General features: G+C 34.5%; 1 protein-coding gene across 14 annotated transcripts in view; it reads right to left on the bottom strand.

Moving 5' to 3' along the window:
- Positions 1-704: 704 nt before the first annotated feature.
- The window catches only part of LOC138329260 (trichohyalin-like), a 74,780-nt gene continuing 53,448 nt past the window's right edge, over positions 705-22,036 (bottom strand). For 10 of the 14 annotated variants that reach the window (XM_069276106.1, XM_069276107.1, XM_069276120.1 and 7 more), the window contains 18 exons: positions 20,642-20,733; positions 19,171-19,263; positions 18,681-18,805; positions 18,457-18,553; positions 18,217-18,318; positions 17,648-17,782; positions 17,181-17,411; positions 16,908-17,015; positions 16,348-16,519; positions 15,943-16,121; positions 15,710-15,818; positions 15,388-15,501; positions 15,008-15,036; positions 13,106-13,618; positions 11,783-11,866; positions 11,074-11,207; positions 10,630-10,778; positions 705-4,289 (listed from right to left, as the gene is read on the bottom strand). In XM_069276106.1, coding sequence (XP_069132207.1) covers positions 4,132-4,289; positions 10,630-10,778; positions 11,074-11,207; positions 11,783-11,866; positions 13,106-13,618; positions 15,008-15,036; positions 15,388-15,501; positions 15,710-15,818; positions 15,943-16,121; positions 16,348-16,519; positions 16,908-17,015; positions 17,181-17,411; positions 17,648-17,782; positions 18,217-18,318; positions 18,457-18,553; positions 18,681-18,805; positions 19,171-19,263; positions 20,642-20,733 — 2,624 coding nt within the window. In that variant the 3' untranslated portion in view covers positions 705-4,131. Of the gene's footprint in view, positions 4,290-6,311; positions 6,338-9,779; positions 9,818-10,629; positions 10,779-11,073; positions 11,208-11,782; positions 11,867-13,105; positions 13,619-15,007; positions 15,037-15,387; positions 15,502-15,709; positions 15,819-15,942; positions 16,122-16,347; positions 16,520-16,907; positions 17,016-17,180; positions 17,412-17,647; positions 17,783-18,216; positions 18,319-18,456; positions 18,554-18,680; positions 18,806-19,170; positions 19,264-20,641; positions 20,734-22,036 lie in introns of all 14 variants that reach the window. The other 4 variants (XM_069276113.1, XM_069276115.1, XM_069276114.1 and 1 more) reach the window with 4 other exon arrangements.

Here is a 22,036-nt window from a genome sequence, read left to right as displayed (position 1 = left end):
CCCCGCCCCTCCTGCCCCGAGGGGGTCAGAGCCAAAATTTATACAAGTTCGTTCTGTTCCCCTTCCCCCAAGGATGTTTGTGGCCAAATTTGGTTACAATATTAATCCATGCAGAACTCTAGAACAAGCAGCGATTTATAGGATTTACCTATATTTCCCCTATTAGGCCCTGCCCCCCGGGGGAGGGGTGTCAGAGCCAAAATTTATACAAGTTCTGTTCCCCTTTCCCCAAGGATGTTTGTGGTCAAATTTGGTTACAATCCATGCAAAACTCTAGAACAAGTAGCGATTTATAGGATTTACCTCTAATTCCCCTATTGGGCCCCGCCCCTCCTGCCCCCGGGGGTCAGAGCCAAAATTTATAACAGTTCTGTTCCCCTTCCCTCAAGGATGTTTGTGGACAAATTTGGTTACAATCCATGCAGAACTCTATGACTAGTAGCGATTTGAAGAATTTAGCTCTATTTCCCCTATTGGGCCCAGCCCCTCCTGCCCCCGGGGGGTCAGAGCCAAAATTTATACCAGTTCTGTTCCCCTTCCCCAAAGGATGTTTGTGGACAAATTTGGTTACTATCCATGCAGAACTCTATGACTAGTAGCGATTTAAAGGAAATGTTGACAGACGGACGGACGACGGACACCGCGCCATGACATAAGCTCACCGGCCCTTTGGGCCATTTGAGCTAATAACGATAAGACAAGGCTTGTTTTGTATGATTTATTGCTGGTAGTTACCCGGGGTAGTAACTGGATTTCTCTGGACTTCTCATCCAGTTTATACATTGGTCCTATATATATATTGATATGTTAATTACAATGATATACAAAAATATCGTATAAAATCTGTAGATCATAATGTAGTAAAACCATTAGTGGATACAAAATGTACATGATTCATTTAAACATTTTTACAAACAGATAACAGATTGCTATGAAAATGACATAAGAAAAATATATATCAACTTCATATTCTTATAAATGACATATTTGAAAATGAAACTTGAAATTTTGTTTACATGTATTTAGTTTATAAAATACACATAGTTTTAATATTTCCAAAATTTCAGTTTACATTTTCGTTGATCTATGATCTATATATGATAATAATACAAAACAGAAACACTTGACCTCATCCCAAGTTCTTTTTTCATCCGACCTCATCCCAAGTTCTTTTTTCTGTGTGACAAAGTCTGACCTTTTGTCATTTGAAATATTACGTTTCTTCTCAAACAGTGTATATAACTGATGAGACAAACAAATAGATATTTCTATGGGATTTTCATCAGACGATTTTTACAAGGCCACACTGGTCTAGAACAATGACGATAAAGAAACATTGTATAATAATTTAGTAATACGACATAAATATTCATAAAGAACAAGGATCCTGTATCAACAGACCAACAATGATTTTGTATCAGTGAGTGTTACACAACTAGTCAATGTTTCTTATGTGACAACATAATCACCCATCATACATGTAGACTGGCCAGCGGTATTTACTCTCTGCCATAGCAGTTATCGTCCGTTACAAAACCTAATTCGAACAATTTTGAAATCCAAATGAGAATATGTAATTGATATTTATTATGAGAACAAAACCTCCTAAAATTGAAACAGAAATCTATCTCGAAAAATAGCTCAAAGATTAGTGATAGCTTGCCATTTTTCAAATCTGAGCTTTGTGTTTGACATTGTTATTTCAAAAACAAAAATAATAGCCCAATTTATAACTCCAGAAAACGGCACAAAGATAAATAACATAAAACATATTTCATTAATGCCACGTTCCATAATAGCCCTACAGCAATGAAATTGACGCAAACACTGAAATATTAATTTATTAACTACTATACTACTATTACCCGAAAATTAATCATTTATCAAAATAATCATGATATGTTTTCACATTATTCCAACAGCTGGTCTACATTTATCCAAAAATTAACTTCTATTTAAAATATGACATAAAACAACTTGACAAATGTCAGTAATGTAAAAAGATCACACAACACTATCTTAATATCTGAACAAAAATATCAACAATGTAAAATATCACAGGTTTAGTCGACATTCACAATTACGTTATCATAACTGCATCATGAAAACACATATTAAGTAGCTTTTAAACATAATTATGGAAAAAGGTAATCATCATTTATAGGAAATATCTTAATCACTACACATTGGCTAAAAGGCGGTCAATATATTAATTAATTTCCATTTACGGAGAACTATTCTCTTCAAATCATTTTATCAATCTGTTCACCCCTGCAACTTCAAAATGAAATGTTCCATTCATTGAGTTAGAAGAGTTTAAATGTGTCTTCAGGGGTGAATGAGTTAAATTCTGTTGTCCCTACCCACATTAGATATACTAAAAAAAGAACAACAACTGACATTACCCAGTATACCATTAACTTAGTTAATTTGACAAATAAATTTGATCGCAAAAACAAAGTTCAGTGGGTTAACAAAATGTTGATCAGTAGTATCACAATGCTTGTTATATTACGACATATACAGAAAATTCAATGACACTGTTGTGCAGTTATATTTGAGCGCCATACTTTAATTGCTGACGCAAAAAGCACTATAAACACATTAACCATGAATAGGATAGGTATATATGCATTATTACTGAACTCTTATGAAGGGCAATACATAATGACATCCCTGCCCTTCATATGATCATCTAACAATTCTGTTTGTCTTGGATCACATATACTTCCTCTCCTCTGTTTTTTCACTGTTAGAGACATTTAGATGGTGTGGATGATCTCAACAAAATTAAATGAGACTTAGAAGAGCAAAACAATTCATGACGGAGAGCAAAAACATTTATGACTGCGTAGAACTTGTTAAAACAATTGTAAGCAATTCATTAACAAGTGTTTTTTACTATTCAATTATCAAGGAGATTCCAAATTTTAACCAATCGATTACATGCCACAATCTTATCAATGGAGAAAATAATATGATTTGATGTTTTGAAGAAATCTGTTGCATACGAACACAAACAAATTTCAGCAGTTGTTATTGATGAAATAATAATACGTAGGTAGCATATTATAGTTATAATTACTGAAGGCGTCTCCTATATCAAAATTGAAGAATTCTGATTTCTAAACCGCAGCCAAATATACGTAACTTTAGCCAACGGTAGGACTGTATGTTCAGGACCACCACCCAGTACTCAGTTGGCGTCAGGTCATGTGACTTATCTTGTATCTTCTATATCAACTGAATTTTCAGACAGTACTTTAATGAACAACAAAATATATTATTCAATCAAAATGAGACATTTGGCAAGAAAAAATGAATTTGTCGAAAGAACTCAACAAATCAGATGGCTTTGACCAACTTTACATTACATTAAATATCTTTGATTTACATATTACAGTCAGCCAATCAGATGACTTTAATCAACATACCGCAGCTAATCAGACAGGTTTGATCAACATGATAGCCAACAATATTACAACCAATCAGACGGCTTTGATCAACATTAAGTTAAATCAGATTCTTTTGATCAATATCGCAACCAATCACATGGTTTTGATCAATGTTACAGGCAATCAGATGGCCTTTTTTATTTGATGAACAATACAGCTAATCAGATGGCTTTGCTCAACATTACAGCCAATCAGATGGCTTTGCTCAACATTACAGCCAATCAGATGGCTTTGATCAACATTACAGCCAATCAGATGGCTTTGATCAACATTACAGCCAATCAGATGGCTTTGATCAACATTACAGCCAATCAGATGGCTTTGATCAACATTACAGCCAATCAGATGGCTTTGATCAACATTACAGCCAATCAGATGGCTTTGATCAACATTACAGCCAATCAGATGGCTTTGATCAACATTACAGCCAATCAGATGGCTTCGATCAACATAACAGCCAATCAGATGGCTTTGATCAACATTACAGCCAATCAGATGGCTTTGATCAATATTACAGCCAATCAGATGGCTTTGATCAACATTACAGCCAATCAGATAGCATATATCAACCTAAAGCCAATCAGATGGCAATGGTCAATGCTACAGTCATCCAAAACGACTTTGATCAGCATGAAAGCTATAATGAGAAGGTGTTAAACTTGAAGATTGAGTTCAATCAAATGAAGAGTTTTTCTTGCATAGTAATATGAGTCTGTCCATACATATCATCACGTGTTTGTATCTCACTGTCATGTCCATTCAGATAATTGTACTCCATCTCGCGCTCCTTTGGAGATTTGGCCGGTGATCCTGACCAGGTTTTCCTTCTCTCCGCTGTAACAAACAAAATGTACAATTAGGACAGTATGTATGTGATTATACTAGTATAGTTAATCACTTATTAAAGAAAGTTATATGGAGTTTATATTCAATATTATATTCCAATGATCAAACAAAGTTTGCATTAGATGTCTGGGATATAACTTGACGGATGCTCCACTGCCGACAGAGCATAAACGATACTTTCATTTGAACAATAACTGATGTATAATCGTTTTTATATGGGTCTTCTTAAAACCCAAATTGGATAAAATTTAATTAATTTTGGTGCATGCACAATCAGCTTAATTCCATATAGGGCAAAGTGTCATGGATTTTTTTTCGGGATGCAATTAATTATTTTTTGATATTTATCTTATTATTTCTTTATATAAAATCAGAAGCTCAAACTTTTCAATGGTGGTTATGGTGTAAAGTAGGTTACTTTTTGTACTGAAGAAAACTATTATTTTGTCTGCTGTTGTTTTTGATAGAGAAAAAATAACATTCGTCGGTGGTGGAGCATCTTTAATTAATGTATGAAAGAAAAAGACATCAGAGAAAATGTACAGACTTAGTACAGTGATCTTTACGATGAATAATCATTGATAAATCATCATTGATAAAGCTAGCCACTCATTATCTCACTGAGACATTTCACTAGCACAAATGTCTCTACTAAAAACTCCAAACAAACAGACAAAAAAAAACAAAAAAAAAAAAAACGAAAGAAACTTTTCAACTTTGGAGATGTTTAATTTTTATAATATTTTATTGGTTAATTGATTTAGCTATAAATTGAGCAGAGGTTTCTTTATAACAAAGACATATTTTGGCTAAAATTTGGCATTGAATTAGTCATGCACACTACTCATCTTTATCAAATACATGTTATCCCAAAATACCATTACTAACGTATACCATGTCTTCCAATCCATTGTATTAATATTTGACCACCTTGGTAGTTATTCAAATCATTAACTTAATGTGTTGTAAACCTCCCATCACCATCATGTCAATAAGTTTTCAAGCACTTTTTGTTTCTCTAGAAACATAGCCGCTGTTTTTGGTCTTAGTTTATTACACATTAATGAAGATGTTGTTATCAGAGAGGCGTTTGAAATGACAGGAATTCAGTTGAGAACACCAAAAAACACAGTTAAATTATACTGATTTATAATACTAGACTTCTATTTTCAAATTAGTCCAATATTAACTCATTGATATCCTAGTCACGGCACCAAATTTCATATTCGCATCCTGGTCACGGCACCAAAATTGTTTTTTTGAAACTTATCACACAAAACATTTTTTCCTGGATTTCTAATATCTATATACTAAAACCGAAAATGTTACAAACTAACTAAGATGAAAATGAAGGAAGTTAATCCAATATTACATGATAAATAACGTAACTAGTTAAATAAAAAATTTATTAGCAAGTTTAAAAAAAATTAACTAAATGTCAAATTCAAACTAATTCGAAAAAAATGTGACAAATTTCAAAAAAGAGCTTGAAAATAACTATATTTGAACTAGTAAAAAATATGAAACTTACAGACACAAACAATCACAACAAATAACAAACAACCTGTTATTGTAAAACTAATGAAGTGCTACTAGGCTATTATTAACAATATATGTTTAGAATACCCGAAATTTTAAAAATTACAATATCAACAAATCATTTAGCTTTTTTCTATTATTATTGAAATGCGGGAAATTAATTCTAATTTACCAAAAGATGAAGTACAACAGTGATATAAAAATATCAATATCTTGCATAAATTTTAATATAAGTATTAATGAAATTAAAAAATATTGAAACAATAACACAATAAAAAACAGTAATGATAATGAAATGATGTTAAGACCTGATGTTTAAAATGACAGCCTATGTCTAGCCTCACACTACGACTACCCTAACAGGTGACCGTTTCGATACAGCAGAATTCAGCCTGTATTTTTAGTATGAAATAGGATGAAACACGTGTTAATGATAGGGTCCACACCCCAACACTCCCAGTTACCATTTACCTCATCTTAATTCACGCTGTATCGAGCTGGAGAGAAAAAACAGTGACACACATTCATAAAACCTGCATAAATCTTTATAGAATATTTCTTTTATCATAATTAAGTTTGAAAATAAATAGAATGAAATCTCATATGGGTTCATGCATTAGATGTAATACAGGACATGATTTCTGTGAAAGGAGAATTTCAGTTACAATAAGCATCACTTTATCAGAATTAAAAAAAAATATCTCAATTTATTTAGTGCATATGTACCTGTTCTCATTTTTCAATATTAGTATAACAACAGAGTTTGATTGTATTTTGGGATTAACCACATTTGAAACATGTTTGTGGCTCTGTTTCATAATCTGCTTTAAATTTCTAACAAGAAGATTTCCTTTGTTAAAAGTTTTAAAACTATACTCAATCTTTAGTTGTATAATTTTGATATTAAAACATTTCATTCAGCTGATTCTGCTTCATCCATTGTCAGTTTTGTTTTAACAAATTGTAGAAATAAAATACAAACATCACATAAAAATCACCTCAACATCAGTGCAACCAAACTTTTATTGAAGCAAATCTATCTTTTCAACATGTATCTTACCAATTTAGGGTACAACAGATAGGTATACACAGATTTTCAGTGAGTGGCATAATGAATTGGTTTAATAAAAGCTCTTATTTCTGTCTGGGACAAATTGATGCTACATTAATTACCAACCCAACATGCCAGTACAACAAAACAATTTATCATTGTTACACACTAGGGACCATGCAATTCACATTTATCTGGACGTTTTGTCCTCCTAGGTTCTTTATTTGATGACACAATTTGAGAAACCAGACAATATTTGTCTTCACATCACACAAAAACATGATCTACAATCTTCCATCTGAAATAGCTCTGGCGACATTCCAACATGCATACCAAGTGTTACATCCATGTTATATTTAATCACTTTTCTATATGAAAAAGGTGGCTGGATTGATGAGCTTAAATTGTTGGAAGAATAACATTTTGAAAATTTCTAAACATTCATAATATTCTATTCCACCTTAATCATCATTTAAATTGATGTAGTTTTTGCCAAACTCATTATGTCTGTGCAGCAGTGTATCTAGTGAGCTCAGGTGTATCAGTGCAATAGTTGCTGTTGCCAGGCAGTCATTACCATGGTAACTGTTGCCAGGCAGTCATCACCATGGTGATTGTTGCCAGGCAGTCATTACCATGGTAACTGTTGTCAGGCAGTCATCACCATGGTGATTGTTGCCAGGCAGTCATTACCATGGTAACTGTTGTCAGGCAGCCATCACCATGGTGACTGTTGCCAGGCAGTCATCACCATGGTGATTGTTGCCAGGCAGTCATTACCATGGTAACTGTTGTCAGGCAGTCATCACCATGGTGACTGTTGCCAGGCAGTCATTACCATGGTAACTGTTGCCAGGCAGTCATCACCGTGGTGACTGTTGCCAGGCAGTCATCACCATGGTGACTGTTGCTAGGCAGTCATTACCATGGTAACTGTTGTCAGGCAGTCATCACCATGGTGATTGTTGCCAGGCAGTCATTACCATGGTAACTGTTGTCAGGCAGCCATCACCATGGTGACTGTTGCCAGGCAGTCATCACCATGGTGATTGTTGCCAGGCAGTCATCACCATGGTGATTGTTGCCAGGCAGTCATTACCATGGTAACTGTTGTCAGGCAGTCATCACCATGGTGATTGTTGCCAGGCAGTCATTACCATGGTAACTGTTGCCAGGCAGTCATCACCATGGTGATTGTTGCCAGGCAGTCATTACCGTGGTAACTGTTGTCAGGCAGTCATCACCATGGTGATTGTTGCCAGGCAGTCATTACCATGGTAACTGTTGTCAGGCAGCCATCACCATGGTGACTGTTGCCAGGCAGTCATCACCATGGTGATTGTTGCCAGGCAGTCATTACCATGGTAACTGTTGTCAGGCAGTCATCACCATGGTGACTGTTGCCAGGCAGTCATTACCATGGTAACTGTTGCCAGGCAGTCATCACCGTGGTGACTGTTGCCAGGCAGTCATCACCATGGTGACTGTTGCTATGCAGTCATTACGGTGGTGACTGTTGCCAGGCAGTCATCACCATGGTTATGGTTTCCAGGTAGACATAATAATTACCAGATCTGCTGGAACTGAACACCAAGTGCAGATTATACCACTACTCCTTCTGTAAGAAGCTAGACATTAAGACAATGACATATTCATACCCCTGCCGGGTCCAGTAGATTTTCTTGCATAGAAACCTTAAAAGTTGATTGAGAAACAAATGTATAAAGAGTATGTTTTTATACAAATGATTGACACCTGCAGATTAAATGACTAAACATTTAAATCACACCAATGAACAAACAAATGGACATACAAGCCCTGTCAATGGATGGAAAGATTGACAAAGGACACACCTAGAACTGATAATTACAATTACATTGGGACAACATTCACCGACAGACCAATGACTCAGAGCCTCCCACTAATTGATAGACAGGGAGACAACTCCACCCCATTTATGGACATAATAGACATCGCCAACTGGTGATGGAGTCCTTCAACATGCACAGGGTATAGGTGTCACGATCTAGTGATATAAATACATGTATAGGTAGCTGTCAGTCACATTAGTCGACATGCAAACCTGTGTTAAATGGATGGCACTCAACATTCCAAATTAATTGCGACATAATTAAATATATACTCCATTTTAACAAGCAGCTGCAATACTTTTCATCCTGAATAGCATGCAAGATTGTTTCCCAATTAATTAAGTCTTCTCTCAACTCTAGTCACATAATACAGTATGAAGGTCAAAAGGGTGTCTTAATTTTCAGTAGTCTATAAGAATGCTAGCAGGTGGTCATTTTTTTCTAGTAAATGTTGAAAATTATGAAGCATGATCATAGACTAATGTGAAAAAATATCAACAGTTTATTGACAACTAGGTGAAAATGTTTAATCAGAAAAATTTTCCAATAAAATCATGGTATAATAACACATTTTTTGTAATTATGAGAACAATACAAAGTCAATATATGAAATTATGTATTTTTATGACCTATTTTTACTTCATATATAGAATTTTAACATTTTAAAATGACAATCAGGGAAAATAGAAAATATGATTTCTGGTCTGAAAATTATGAAATACTTCCCTTCCCCTTCGTGAGGTAAGATGACTTAACTGTTTTTCAATTATGATTTAAATAGCTATCATGATTTCTTTTCTTTTTTGCTTTTGTTTTTACCCGTAGTTGAAATTTAGACAAACACCTATTTCCAAGGTATTCCAGTTATTTTGGCCCTTTCATACATCATAGTGTTCTGTTCTTTGATAGCCCATGTGAATATAAGAGCGAACACAAAGCCCACTGTCAATACACAGCCACGGTGTTAAATGGTACATGGATATTAATATTATACAATATTTATAGGATAACACATACCTCCCTCTACACATACACCTGCTTGGCTGGAGCGACATCTATCGAAAATCATAGCAGTCATCCTCAAACTTATATCTTATGTTTTCAACAACAACTTTTGCTCTTTATCTCCCCCACCCCTAAAATTTCTGCTACACAATTTTGATTTACATTTTGATTAAATTTTAAATTATAAAATATCTTAAACTTACAAGTAATTTTTAAATCTTTATTTATTATTTTGATAAAATGCAGGCACACTGTTTCTAGAAATCATTAAATATATACTTTTTTACTATGGTTTCAGGTTCCATTATTTCACTGTCCAATCAAATGGCAGCTTATATAATTATAGGATTGATTCAGCTCAGACGAAATGTCCAATAAAAAATGATTTTGCAAATTTTCAAAAAGGTCAAAGGTTAACAACTGCTCTGTAGTAAAACTAAATATGAAGATGTTTTCAAGGCAACTTAACTCTTTCATTCATCATGCGAAAAGTTCCATTTCATACCACTACACATAACCAAGGTTAATGTAGCTATAACTAATCCTTATTAGTATACATATCCCACAATCTCTATTGTTACAGATACTAGTCTCTTAGTTCAAACTTTAATTCGAAATCCTTCATCGCTTCCCCACAGAGATATAAACACACGGATATCTGTTATAAAATATACACTTATATCAGGGTCTTGTCCTAATCTTTATGAGTAGAGAAACTCCATATTCCACCATTGTTGTTCCTCGAGAAATTTATTTCAGAAATCCTTTGAGTTTGCCATTAAAATAGTATCTATAGATCACTAAAATTTTCATCTAAAGTCTGCCTGAGTACTGGTGAATACACAGGTGAGAGCATGCTTACCTGCTGCCTGACGAGTCTTTAATGTCACCTGTCGTGCCAGTTCCTGCCCCACCTGTAAAAGCTGGGCTCGCTTCACTTTCTCCTGTTCGACCTTCTTGTGTAACTCCTCTGCTACCTGACTCACGTCGGGTTGTGATATTGAGTGTACACTGAAAACCAGATATAAAATTTCATGTATTTATAGACTGGCCATCAGACCCTAAGTTGTTAAGATTTTCTTTGCTAGATTATCTCTCCCATGCTGGAAACGAAACTAGAGTGAAACATCAAGCTGAAGTTTTGTAATTTTTCAATATTCTAGAGACTGGTGGCCAGTCTAATGTATTTTCTATTACCTTTATTGGGTAACCTGTATATCTATGACCTTCAATATGTGACCTGTGACCTTCAATAGGTGACCTGTGACCTACATAATAACCCCTTATACACATTTCATTACCCTACCTCTGTTGAGCAAGAAGCTTTTTGATTTTTTCTGCCTTTTCTTGTCTCCTGGCCTTATCTTCCTCTGTGAGATCCTCCTCGTCTGATTCCGGATTATAACGCTCGGGTATGAGAACTTTGTCCGGTACAAACAACTACAACACAAACAACATACAGCATTATACATTGAAAAATTCTGACACCTGAAATTTACTTCCTTCTTTCAAGTTAAAATTATTTTTAATTGCGTCTCCAAAATTGAAGCCCTTGTTTTGCTATTACTGCCCCCTGTCTAAATTTAGCTCCATTATTGTTCTAAATCTGTGAACATTACTGCAGAAGTTCTTTTCCCATTTTTACAGTTATACACTAACCATCAGCATCAGGTCAAATATCCAGATAGAAAATCCAACAAAATACCATGCTACCCTAGATTACAAATAGGATATAAATGTACATCTAAATCAATATTTCACAGCATAAAAAAGGTTTAGCGGTACTGTTACATAACAATTTCGTTTTTCAGGCTCCGATTACACAAAACAAAAGTGCAGACTTAAGTCAAAACTTTAGTTTTTCTCCTTATGTAACTTATGCAAAACAATTTTGATTTAAGTTTGTTTTGAGAAATCGGAGCCAGGTGAACATACAGATCCTAGCAGGAAAAGGAAATACTAATCTTTACCGACAAATGGAAAAAAACAAAGGAAAAATGATAGAGAATACTTACGATTTCTTTATCAATAGTTCCTGTGTCTATAGCCTGATCGTCACGCATCTGTGAGCTCTGTACAATGTCGGGAACATCTAACCTCTGTAGTAAACACCATCGAGTTACAACGTAATCACAAACATTATATCAGGTATTGAAATATTTCGGAGTTTTCTGCCCTTGCAAGTAGGTATTAACTGTCGTGTCATATGTTTTGTGAGTGTAACATCATATTTTAAGCAAAAATGACTGATAATTTTTATCACAAAATTAAATGATGTCACTATATATTCCTACACGAAAGGGCAGATAACTCTGTTATATGTAAAGACCAGATACTAAATCTAACATTGCATTTACAACACGATATCTACATACAGATGTTGGAGATGATGGAACCAAGATTAACAATACAGAATTACTTAGTCAGCCAAAATTCACGGCAAAGTTCAGTTAGAACTACAGATGATATAGTGAGAAGATGATTCTAAACATTTTACAGAAACACAATAACACAGGTATGAATGAACTCTTACTCTTTGTCTCCCCATCCCTTAACTCTAATGCCTATAGGAATATTATATCATAAAGTAATCCCTTCTTTAAACAAATTAATGCTCCATCACTCTTTGTATGTTGTATAGAAGATAAAATATCAAAAAATGTCTGTTATCTTATTGTATAATGTAATGTAATATAATGATAAAATCAGTTATATTCTCATATGCATAATAAATAAGGATTCTTGGATACACTTTATGGGGAGTTTGTCCGTTATATTATAGCATTGTGTGAGATTATCTTCACATGCATTTCTGGATATATGATATAATATATTGTATAATGGATATGATAGTAAAACACAGCACAATAATATTGGAAAATAATTGGATATAATGACAAAATACACAGAAATATTCCTAATGCAACAAAAATTCTGAAAACTTTGAGGAAATGTAAATTTGTTCATTTTTCATACCAAACAATTACCATCTTTTATGGACATTTACCACTATAGGATACCAAACAATTACCATCTTTTATGGACATTTACCACTATAGGATGAGAAATATATTGGACGTTATGAACAGACAAGCGAATGCTGTTAAAGGGAATCTGGTCATGTACATTTTGTATAGAATTACCCTGAAATAGCTAATCACCAAGAAGCTTAACTGTTGGTGCAGCATATAATAGTGGGAGATCTATTAAGTCCAGGGAGTTTAAATATTCATAATAAAATATGAATTTACACACAGAACTGTTATAACTTGGGAGCGACAGCCTTGTTGAGGCTATTAACTAAACATTAACTAGACAAATTGTGTGCGAGAGCTTACAGATCTGTTAACAATCAGGTCTCCCGCTGCCGTGTTGGGTGTCGTAGGCTGTACCAGGGTCGTCTCTAACTTCACGGGCTGGCTACTAGAAATTGTCATATAGCGCCCTCTAGGGGTGCGTTTCACACTAAACATGCCGTGACGAGGAGGACTAGTGGGACTCATGGCTTGGGCATCGTCCTCATCCAACTGGGGCTGGATTATCACCCGCGTTGCCTTGACAACCGAGTCATCGTCTGATTGGCCAAGTCTATAACTCCCACTTGTTTTTGATTGGTTGTCTAAATTTAAACTGCTGTAACTTGTCTGTGTAGATGTTGGCTGACTGCCAAATGGCACAAATGGGCGGGGCATCATGAGATGAAGAGCAGATGATCGGCGGGAGTTTGGGGCTGAGCCCAGGGCGTTGACAGATGACCAGGTTTTCCTTAGGGCTGAATCGGACGGTGGAAGGTTCTCATATATAGGTCCTTGATTACTGAGGTCAGGTTGGGTATAATTTGAACCTGATGGCTGTTTTGGTATCAAAATAAAACAGTTAGTTCTAAAGCTTTAAGGGTTCATCAACAAAACAGGAGATTCACACAAAGCAAAACATGGAGTCACAACAACCAGGTGTGTTATATTGTCGCAGGATTTAAACCTGTTTTTGGCAGTTTTCTCTGTATAAAAACCCTAAATAATGATGATTTTTTTTTTTTTTTTTTTACTTTCATATATTCTTTGAATATTTTATCTTTAGAAAGGATTCAACACAGTGTTGAACCAAAATGCACACATTTTCTTTTGGACACAATATCAATATCTGGCGACAATATTATACCCTGGCAAAACGCTTAACCAATTCTGTGTTTAAAAGCATTCCACATCAAAGACATTAGAAACAGTTCAACTCAAACCCAGTTTCAAAAATTCAAGTTTAAACTTCAAACACATAGGCATATGATCTCTATAGCTAAACCTACTGATTTTTGTGGATGATGTTAACTTTTAAACCACAGAATGAGCTTAGCAAGCATAGGACACATCTTGACATAAATGCTAAGTTCTCCATGGATATATAAATTCTTCTATGATATATAAATATTCCTGATAGAACCATCAATACACAATCTTTTACTCCATTCTTTGCAACATTGCTTTTGATAAAACAATTCAATAATACCTTTATGAAACAAGGGATATAGAACATCACTGACTTAGAATTCTGTGATGGCAATATCAAGAAATTTTCTGTGATAGGTCATATTGTGAAAATATGTTCAAAAGACGATTTTTCAAGTGTTGGTGATGACTCAATTCAATGCTGATTACAGTGTTTTTTTTAACATTTTGTTGATAAGATCTCATCTTGTACTAAATATAATGCTGACTTTGTTTCAAGAGTGCATGCATACATCTTTTATAATCCTTCAATCAGAATTCTCTGGTTTTTTAAATTGGATTCCAAATAAGCAATTGATAGCAACATCAAAAATTTAATTAAAACAGTAAATTTTGCATCTACTTTTAAAACTTGAAAGCAATTTCAGGCAGTGTGATCAGCAATAAATGAGATAAAATGTGATATTGAAAAATGAGCAGATACTGTCATTTGTGTAAAATCACTGATATCAGGAAAGAGGAACAGCAATTTAACACAAACCAGGCGCCAACTAAATTTCTTTGTCAAAAGATGCTATTAGGGTCATCTTTCCTGAATACATATTGTATGTGTTGTTACATGTATGTTGTGTCTGGACAATCCAGATTCTCTTTATATACATAATATAATAGATAAACTTGTTCTGTGTATTATCTGTATATGACATTCTTGTGTTTACGACACAAACTGGTATAAATATTTGGTGTAAGACGTATTTGGTTAGAATTCTTGTTCATGCAGAAGCTTGTAACACCTACCTGGTCTGTACCATTGTAACTCCAGGGTTCTAGGGAAAAAACAAACATTCAACTGATGTAGGAACTGCATATTGAAAACAAAAGTCTGTTTTCATAATAAATAGTACAAATGCTTAATTCCTTGTACATAAGTCATGATTCAACTTAATTAAAATGAAACTTAATCGAATTAAAAATGTTTCAATTCATAAATGTTTCCTTCATATAAAATTGGTATCGGACAAATTGCCAAACGACAAGATTGACGGATGTATTGAAAACATCCTAAATTCAATGAAGTCCTTTGGGAATAAATACTTTTTTTTTGCGTTTTCTAACAAATAAATATCAAAAGAAATCACTTTTTAAATATCAAAATTATGAATATGTTACTATGGTACCTGCACTGTCCTCCTCTGGTTCCTTCCTCACTTTAAGTTGTTCTTTCCTCTGCTCTGACTGTCTCTTTACATCTCTCACTGTCAGAGTTTTTGGTTTGTCTTTTGGCAGGAGACCTACACAATTAATATACAAACATACCCGAGTGAAATACGGTAGAATGTATATTTGGCAAATTTTCTTCAAATTTCTTCATTTTTTATACTTTTCTTCAAATATTTTCTTTAATTATGACTTTGATAAGTGAATGAATGCAATAAATTGAATATTGATATCTTTTATAACCAGAATGAAATATGTTTTTAAAGAATGTGCGATACTCACCGAAAAATCGTTTGGTATTTTCGTCAGCATCTTCTATATCCCATGGCCCATGCACACCGTCCTCTACACCAGGTACTCTGCTGGGGGTACTCTCCAGGTTAGAGACATTCTGTAAATAAAACAAACATTTAACAACTTTAGATAAATTTCCAATTATACATGACATATTCAGTCTCCTCTAATGATGTTTTCGCTTCCCTCCATATTTTAATCTTATTATACATTTGAGTTACCTTGACAGCCATGATTGGTTGATGAGGAGACTTGACGGTAACCGTGGGCGACGTGTGGACGGGTGTTTGGTCGCGGTAGGACAATAAAATCTCCTGTACCTGTGAAAGATCGGTCGTCTTAGCCGAATCCAAATCAGTCTCCATATATGTACTCACAGGTGCAGGTTTAGGCAAGTTTTCTGTGAACAAAGACTTCTCATTTCACATACAAGAACAACCAGTTAACTTTGATTAAACTAGAACTATCTGTAACATAAATAATCTGCACATATGAAATATAGATGAGACAGGATGTGACACTACCCTATATAATTGAATTGGACATCACACAAACAATCCATGCCACTCTGTTTTGTGGCAAGGGCATAAAAAGTCTTTATTAGACTGTGTATAGAAAATGCTTACTTTGGTCGACTTTAGTAAATGCAGAAGCGAATTTTGCCCCGGCTGAGGATCGCCGTAGTGTGTTCATTGCCTCGGACAATTGCGCTCCCTGTTGATTTAACCCAGCCATGATGTTCTTAACCTGGGCTAGGTCTTTTTCCATCTTCATTTTGTTTCTTAGGCTCTCATTGGACTGTGATGTAGAATTATGATATTAAACATTATACTTAAAGTATAGAACCAAGAATTTATGGTAAGTGAATTGAGATAATATGTATAGCCAAATATTTTTTCAGGACAAAATTTTCTAGATTCGGCCTTAAAAGAGGGAAAAATAATTATGCAAGTCACAGGAAAAACATATCTACTGTCATACAGCACAATATCGGGGTCAAAACAATAGTGTCTCCCGAGAAGTAATTCAAACATTTAGATGACCTTTTTAATGATAGGGAAGAATAAGAAAATTTCCCAGAAAGTGCAAACATTTCCTGTCTTTGAATGAATGGACTCAAACAGAAAAGCAGATGCCTCCAATCATGAATACTTATGGGACTCTGTGTAACCAATCAATGACCTACCAACGATGGAGCACTTTTACTCCGAGACAATTCTCCCGTGACCTTTGACCTCAGTAATGCTACTTCATGTTCAATCTTATTATTTTCTGCTGTAGTTTCTTCAAGATCCTGAAAAACGAAAAATGATTCTGTAGTAAACAATTCCTTTTGAAAATAGCATTGATTTCTGGTAAACATTCAACACTCGGCAAGCATGATGCTAACCAGCCAAAAAAATTTCAAATAAGTTAAAATATCTCTTTTTATTTGACAAGACCCCATTAATCTAGTTACCCGCGAGGCCTTGGCCAGTTGATGCATGACCCGGGAGATCTCTTTCTCTATGGTTCGTTGTTGGTGGATGAGCTGATCCTGTTCACGTGGGTTATCTCGACTCATGTCCTGCTGACGTAGGATTCCCTGGAGCGCCTTCTCCAGCATGTCCTTATCCTCCTGGGCCTGGGCTACATGGTAGGACTGCTCATGCATACGTCGGTCTAGCTCGTACAGTTTCTCCAGCTTATCCTATCAGATATTAAAACATCATGTTAGTGATGTCACTGATTTATAGAAAATATCTTATGTTTCAAAAACTTTCCAATGTTGTCCCAAAACTTGTATACAATATCATAGCTCTCTCAAAATACTCAGTTATTAAACCTTTATATCAACAGTGAAGAATCTTATGGACTATGGTGTCTGCTTCCAATTACACTAGCCCAGAACCCTATAGAACTCTGTAATAGATTTACAAGACCAACCTCAAGAATGACTTCATCAGAAGATAGCTGTTTAATATCCTCTTTGATGCCGTGTACAATCTTTTCTTCTTGGTGTTTCCGTGAAAATTCCAACATCTTCTTGGGTGGTGTGAACTCATCAGGAGACAACAAGTGCTGCACAAAGCATGATACATAAATATCAGTTTAGTGGATATTTCACAAGTCCGACTTATAATCTATAGATTACTGAATCAATAATTTATATTCTTCATTCAAAGAAAACAGATACAAATTTCTTCCTAAAGCATTTTCATTACCAATTATATAAGCAATTTAATTATCAATTAAATAGCCAAAAACAGAAAACCCAACTTTTTTTTATTGCAATTATTAGATGCAAAAATATTACTAATGATACCTCCTATATGGATGACTGGCTTACAGTTTATCCACAGTTGTCTCCTCTCTGTAGTAAGTGTAAAAGACAATTTACCTCCCATTTAAATCTTATGAAATTGTCTCCCCTTCAGTATCAGGTTATCCCCCTTTTCTGTTGCATTGTCTCCCTTTAACTATAAAGTTGTCTTCCTTTCGTAATCATTACTGACCTTTCTGTACTGACTGGCCAACATGAAGTTGTCCCCTCCATAAAGACTGCCCATGTTGACCATATTGTGGACAAGATTGACCATCGGTCTGTATACCTCTAACTGTAACACAAAAGTAACAAGTCAAACTTTTAACAATTTTTAAAACCTAAAACCGACAATGAGCAATCTTTGATTTTTTAACAAATTTTTCCATATTTTGTCAAAATTTAGTACTGTCAAAGAAATATAGGTCCATACCCTTTTCTCTGCATCTTCTAACTGGTTGCGTAGTTGCATATATTCATGATGTTCTCTTTCTGTTAGCTGGTCAAATGGACCGTCAGACTCCTGGAGACTGTAAGATGAAAGAAGACATCATAAGCTGTATGTTAAATCCAGCCATGGAGTAAATAAAACATAACATTTCAGAAACATCGTGTATTTAATGACAGTATTGTTCACAGACTTCTACTTATACTTACAGACGCCTGTAGTGGTGTTCCGACGCACGACGTTGGTCAACTTTCTCCCGGAAGTAGTTACGTTCCTTTTCCAGATCAGCGTGCTCTCTTCGTAGTTGAATCAGCAGTAATACAAGCTCATCATGCTGAAAAGGAAAATATCATTTAATCTTAGTGTCCATCACAAAACAGAAGGTTGCTCTTACAACCTCATTAAATTAAACAGAACAGAAAAGTAAGTGAACAGTTCATTTTCAGTTTTCATCACCATATTCAGTATTTGCATATTACAGAGTTTTCTGCACTTGCAGGTAGGTATTGATTGTGACGTCATGTGTTTGCGAGCGTAATGTTATACTTTTCGGAGAAAATGACGTGCATTGAGCTCACAAAATATTGACGTAACATTTGATACCAACCCGCAAGGGAGCAATGGCGAATACTGTAAAAGTACATATTTAAGTGCTAGTCTTATTTTAGCACTGTTCACACTAAAATCTGATTGACTTACTGTTTTGCCGATGAGATCTCCAGCGGAGATGCTCATTCTGATGCGCCCACCACTAAGAGGGTACTTCTTTATGTTAGGGACACCTCGAGTTTCCTGTCATCAACAAAATGTATGATAAAGTAATACTCTCGAGTTTCGTAGTTATATGATAAAGTCAATGACAAAATGTATATAAAGTAATACTCTCGAGTTTCGTATCATAAAATGTAATAATTCTCGAGTCTAGTATCAGTTTGTACATAAAAATGTATGATAAAGTAATACTCTCGAGTTTCGTATCAGTGACAAAATGTAAGATAAATAATACTCGAGTTTGGTATCAGAAACAAAATGTTTGATAAAGTAATACTCTCGAGTTTCGTTATCATGTGACAAAATGTATGATAAAGTAATACTCTCGAGTTTCGATCAGTACAAATGTAGATAAAATAATACTCGAGTTTGTATCAGAAACAAAATGTTTGATAAAGTAATACTCTCGAGTTTCGTTTCAGTCACAATGATAAAGCAATACTCTCGAGTTCGTTTCAGTGACAAAATGTATGATATAGTAATACTCTCGAGTTTCGTATCAGTGACAAAATGTAATATAAAACAATGATCAAGTTTGGTATCAGTAACAAAATGTATGATATAGTAATACTCTCGAGTTTCGTATCAGTAACAAAATGTATATGATAAAGTAATTCTCTCGAGTTTCGTTTCAGTGACAAAATGTATATGATAAAGTAATACTCTCGAGTTTTGTATCAGTAACAAAATGTATGATAAAGTAATACTCTCGAGTTTCGTTTCAGTGACAAAATGTATATGATAAAGTAATACTCTCGAGTTTCGTATCAGTGACAAAATGTATATGATAAAGTAATACTCTCGAGTTTCGTTTCAGTGACAAAATGTATATGATAAAGTAATACTCTCGAGTTTCGTATCAGTAACAAAATGTAGGATATAGTAATACTCTCAAGTTTCGTATCAGTGACAAAATGTGTATGATAAAGTAATACTCTCGAGTTTCGTTTCAGTGACAAAATGTATATGATAAAGTAATACTCTCGAGTTTCGTATCAGTAACAAAATGTAATATAAAATAATACTCGAGTTTGGTATCAGTAACAAAATGTAGGATAAAGTAATACTCTCGAGTTTCGTATCAGTAACAAAATGTAAGATAAAGTAATACTCTTGAGTTTCATTTCAGTAACAAAATGTATTACTGTAAGTTAACTTTCTTTCATTGTGATTTACTTTTGTAAATTTTGAGATCCAAACAAAGCAAAAGTTAATTTTCACGAACTTGTTTTGAAATGGAAATCGCAAAATTTAGTAGCCGTAGAAGAAAATTGGTTTACAATACATAGAAAGTCAAGGGCCTGTAAACTAAGCTTCTAAATATTATGGATATGAAGTTTGTTGTATTGTATATTGATAATGAAGAAATAACCTGTCATTACAGTGAGATAGGACTTACAATGACATCCTCATCAGCCATATCCGGATCCTCCTTTACCGTATGAATTGGTCCTGGGTCTAACTTTCCAGGGTGTCTTCTACCCCCCTCACCTATAAAACCCACATACAGGTGAACAAAGGAAATATATGTTTACCTACATACACAGATAGATAAAAGCAAATACAGGTAAAACGGCAATATACATGTATACATAGAAACACAGCAGATTAACACAGGTAACACACTTTCGCACAGGTATATAAACAAAGACAATACACATACAGGTAATTACATACAGGTCGACACAAGTAACAAAGACATAAGTAAAGTACAGGTAACATACTAAAAACACAGGTAAACAAAGACAATACACATACAGGTAATTACATACAGGTCGACACAAGTAACAAAGACATAAGTAAAGTACAGGTAACATACTAAAAACACAGGTAAACAAAGACAATACACATACAGGTAATTACATACAGGTCGACACAAGTAACAAAGACATAAGTAAAGTACAGGTAACATACTAAAAACACAGGTAAACAAAGACAATACACATACAGGTAATTACATACAGGTCGACACAAGTAACAAAGACATAAGTAAAGTACAGGTAACATACTAAAAACACAGGTAAACAAAGACACTACACATACAGGTAATTACATACAGGTCGACACAAGAAACAAAGACGTAGGTAAAGTACAGGTAACATACTAAAAACACAGGTAAACAAAGACAATACACATACAGGTAATTACATACAGGTCGACACAAGTAACAAAGACATAAGTAAAGTACAGGTAACATACTAAAAACACAGGTAAACAAAGACAATACACATACAGGTAATTACATACAGGTCGACACAAGAAACAAAGACATAAGTAAAGTACAGGTAACATACTAAAAACACAGGTTAACAATGACAATACACATACAGGTAATTACATACAGGTCGACACAAGAAACAAAGACATAAGTACAGGTAACATACTAAAAAAACACAGGTAAACAAAGACACTACACATACAGGTAATTACATACAGGTCGACACAAGAAACAAAGACGTAGGTAAAGTACATACTGGTAAAATTCTGAAAACACAGGTAAACAAGGGCAATGCACTTACAGGTAAATGCATATACAGGTAAACCTAGCCAATATGAAGATATAGGTAAGCAGGTAACATACCAAAACACAGAAATAACAAAATACAGGCAGACAAAGGTATAGACAATCATACGTATTTATACATAGAAACAGTTAAATAATCTTATTACAATTTTTAAGTATTATATTGCTACATATCTTCAATATGAATTGATGAAGGGTTTTGCATGATGGATATATTTGGGGAGGATGCATAGCAGTGTATGGGGAATTCTGAGTGTTGTCAAGGATGTA

The sequence above is a fragment of the Argopecten irradians genome, chromosome 8 (assembly GCF_041381155.1).
Source record: "Argopecten irradians isolate NY chromosome 8, Ai_NY, whole genome shotgun sequence".
NCBI classification, from domain to species: Eukaryota; Metazoa; Mollusca; class Bivalvia; order Pectinida; family Pectinidae; genus Argopecten; species Argopecten irradians.
Note: the sequence above shows the minus strand (reverse complement) of the source record. Positions and strands in the feature narration are given on the sequence as shown.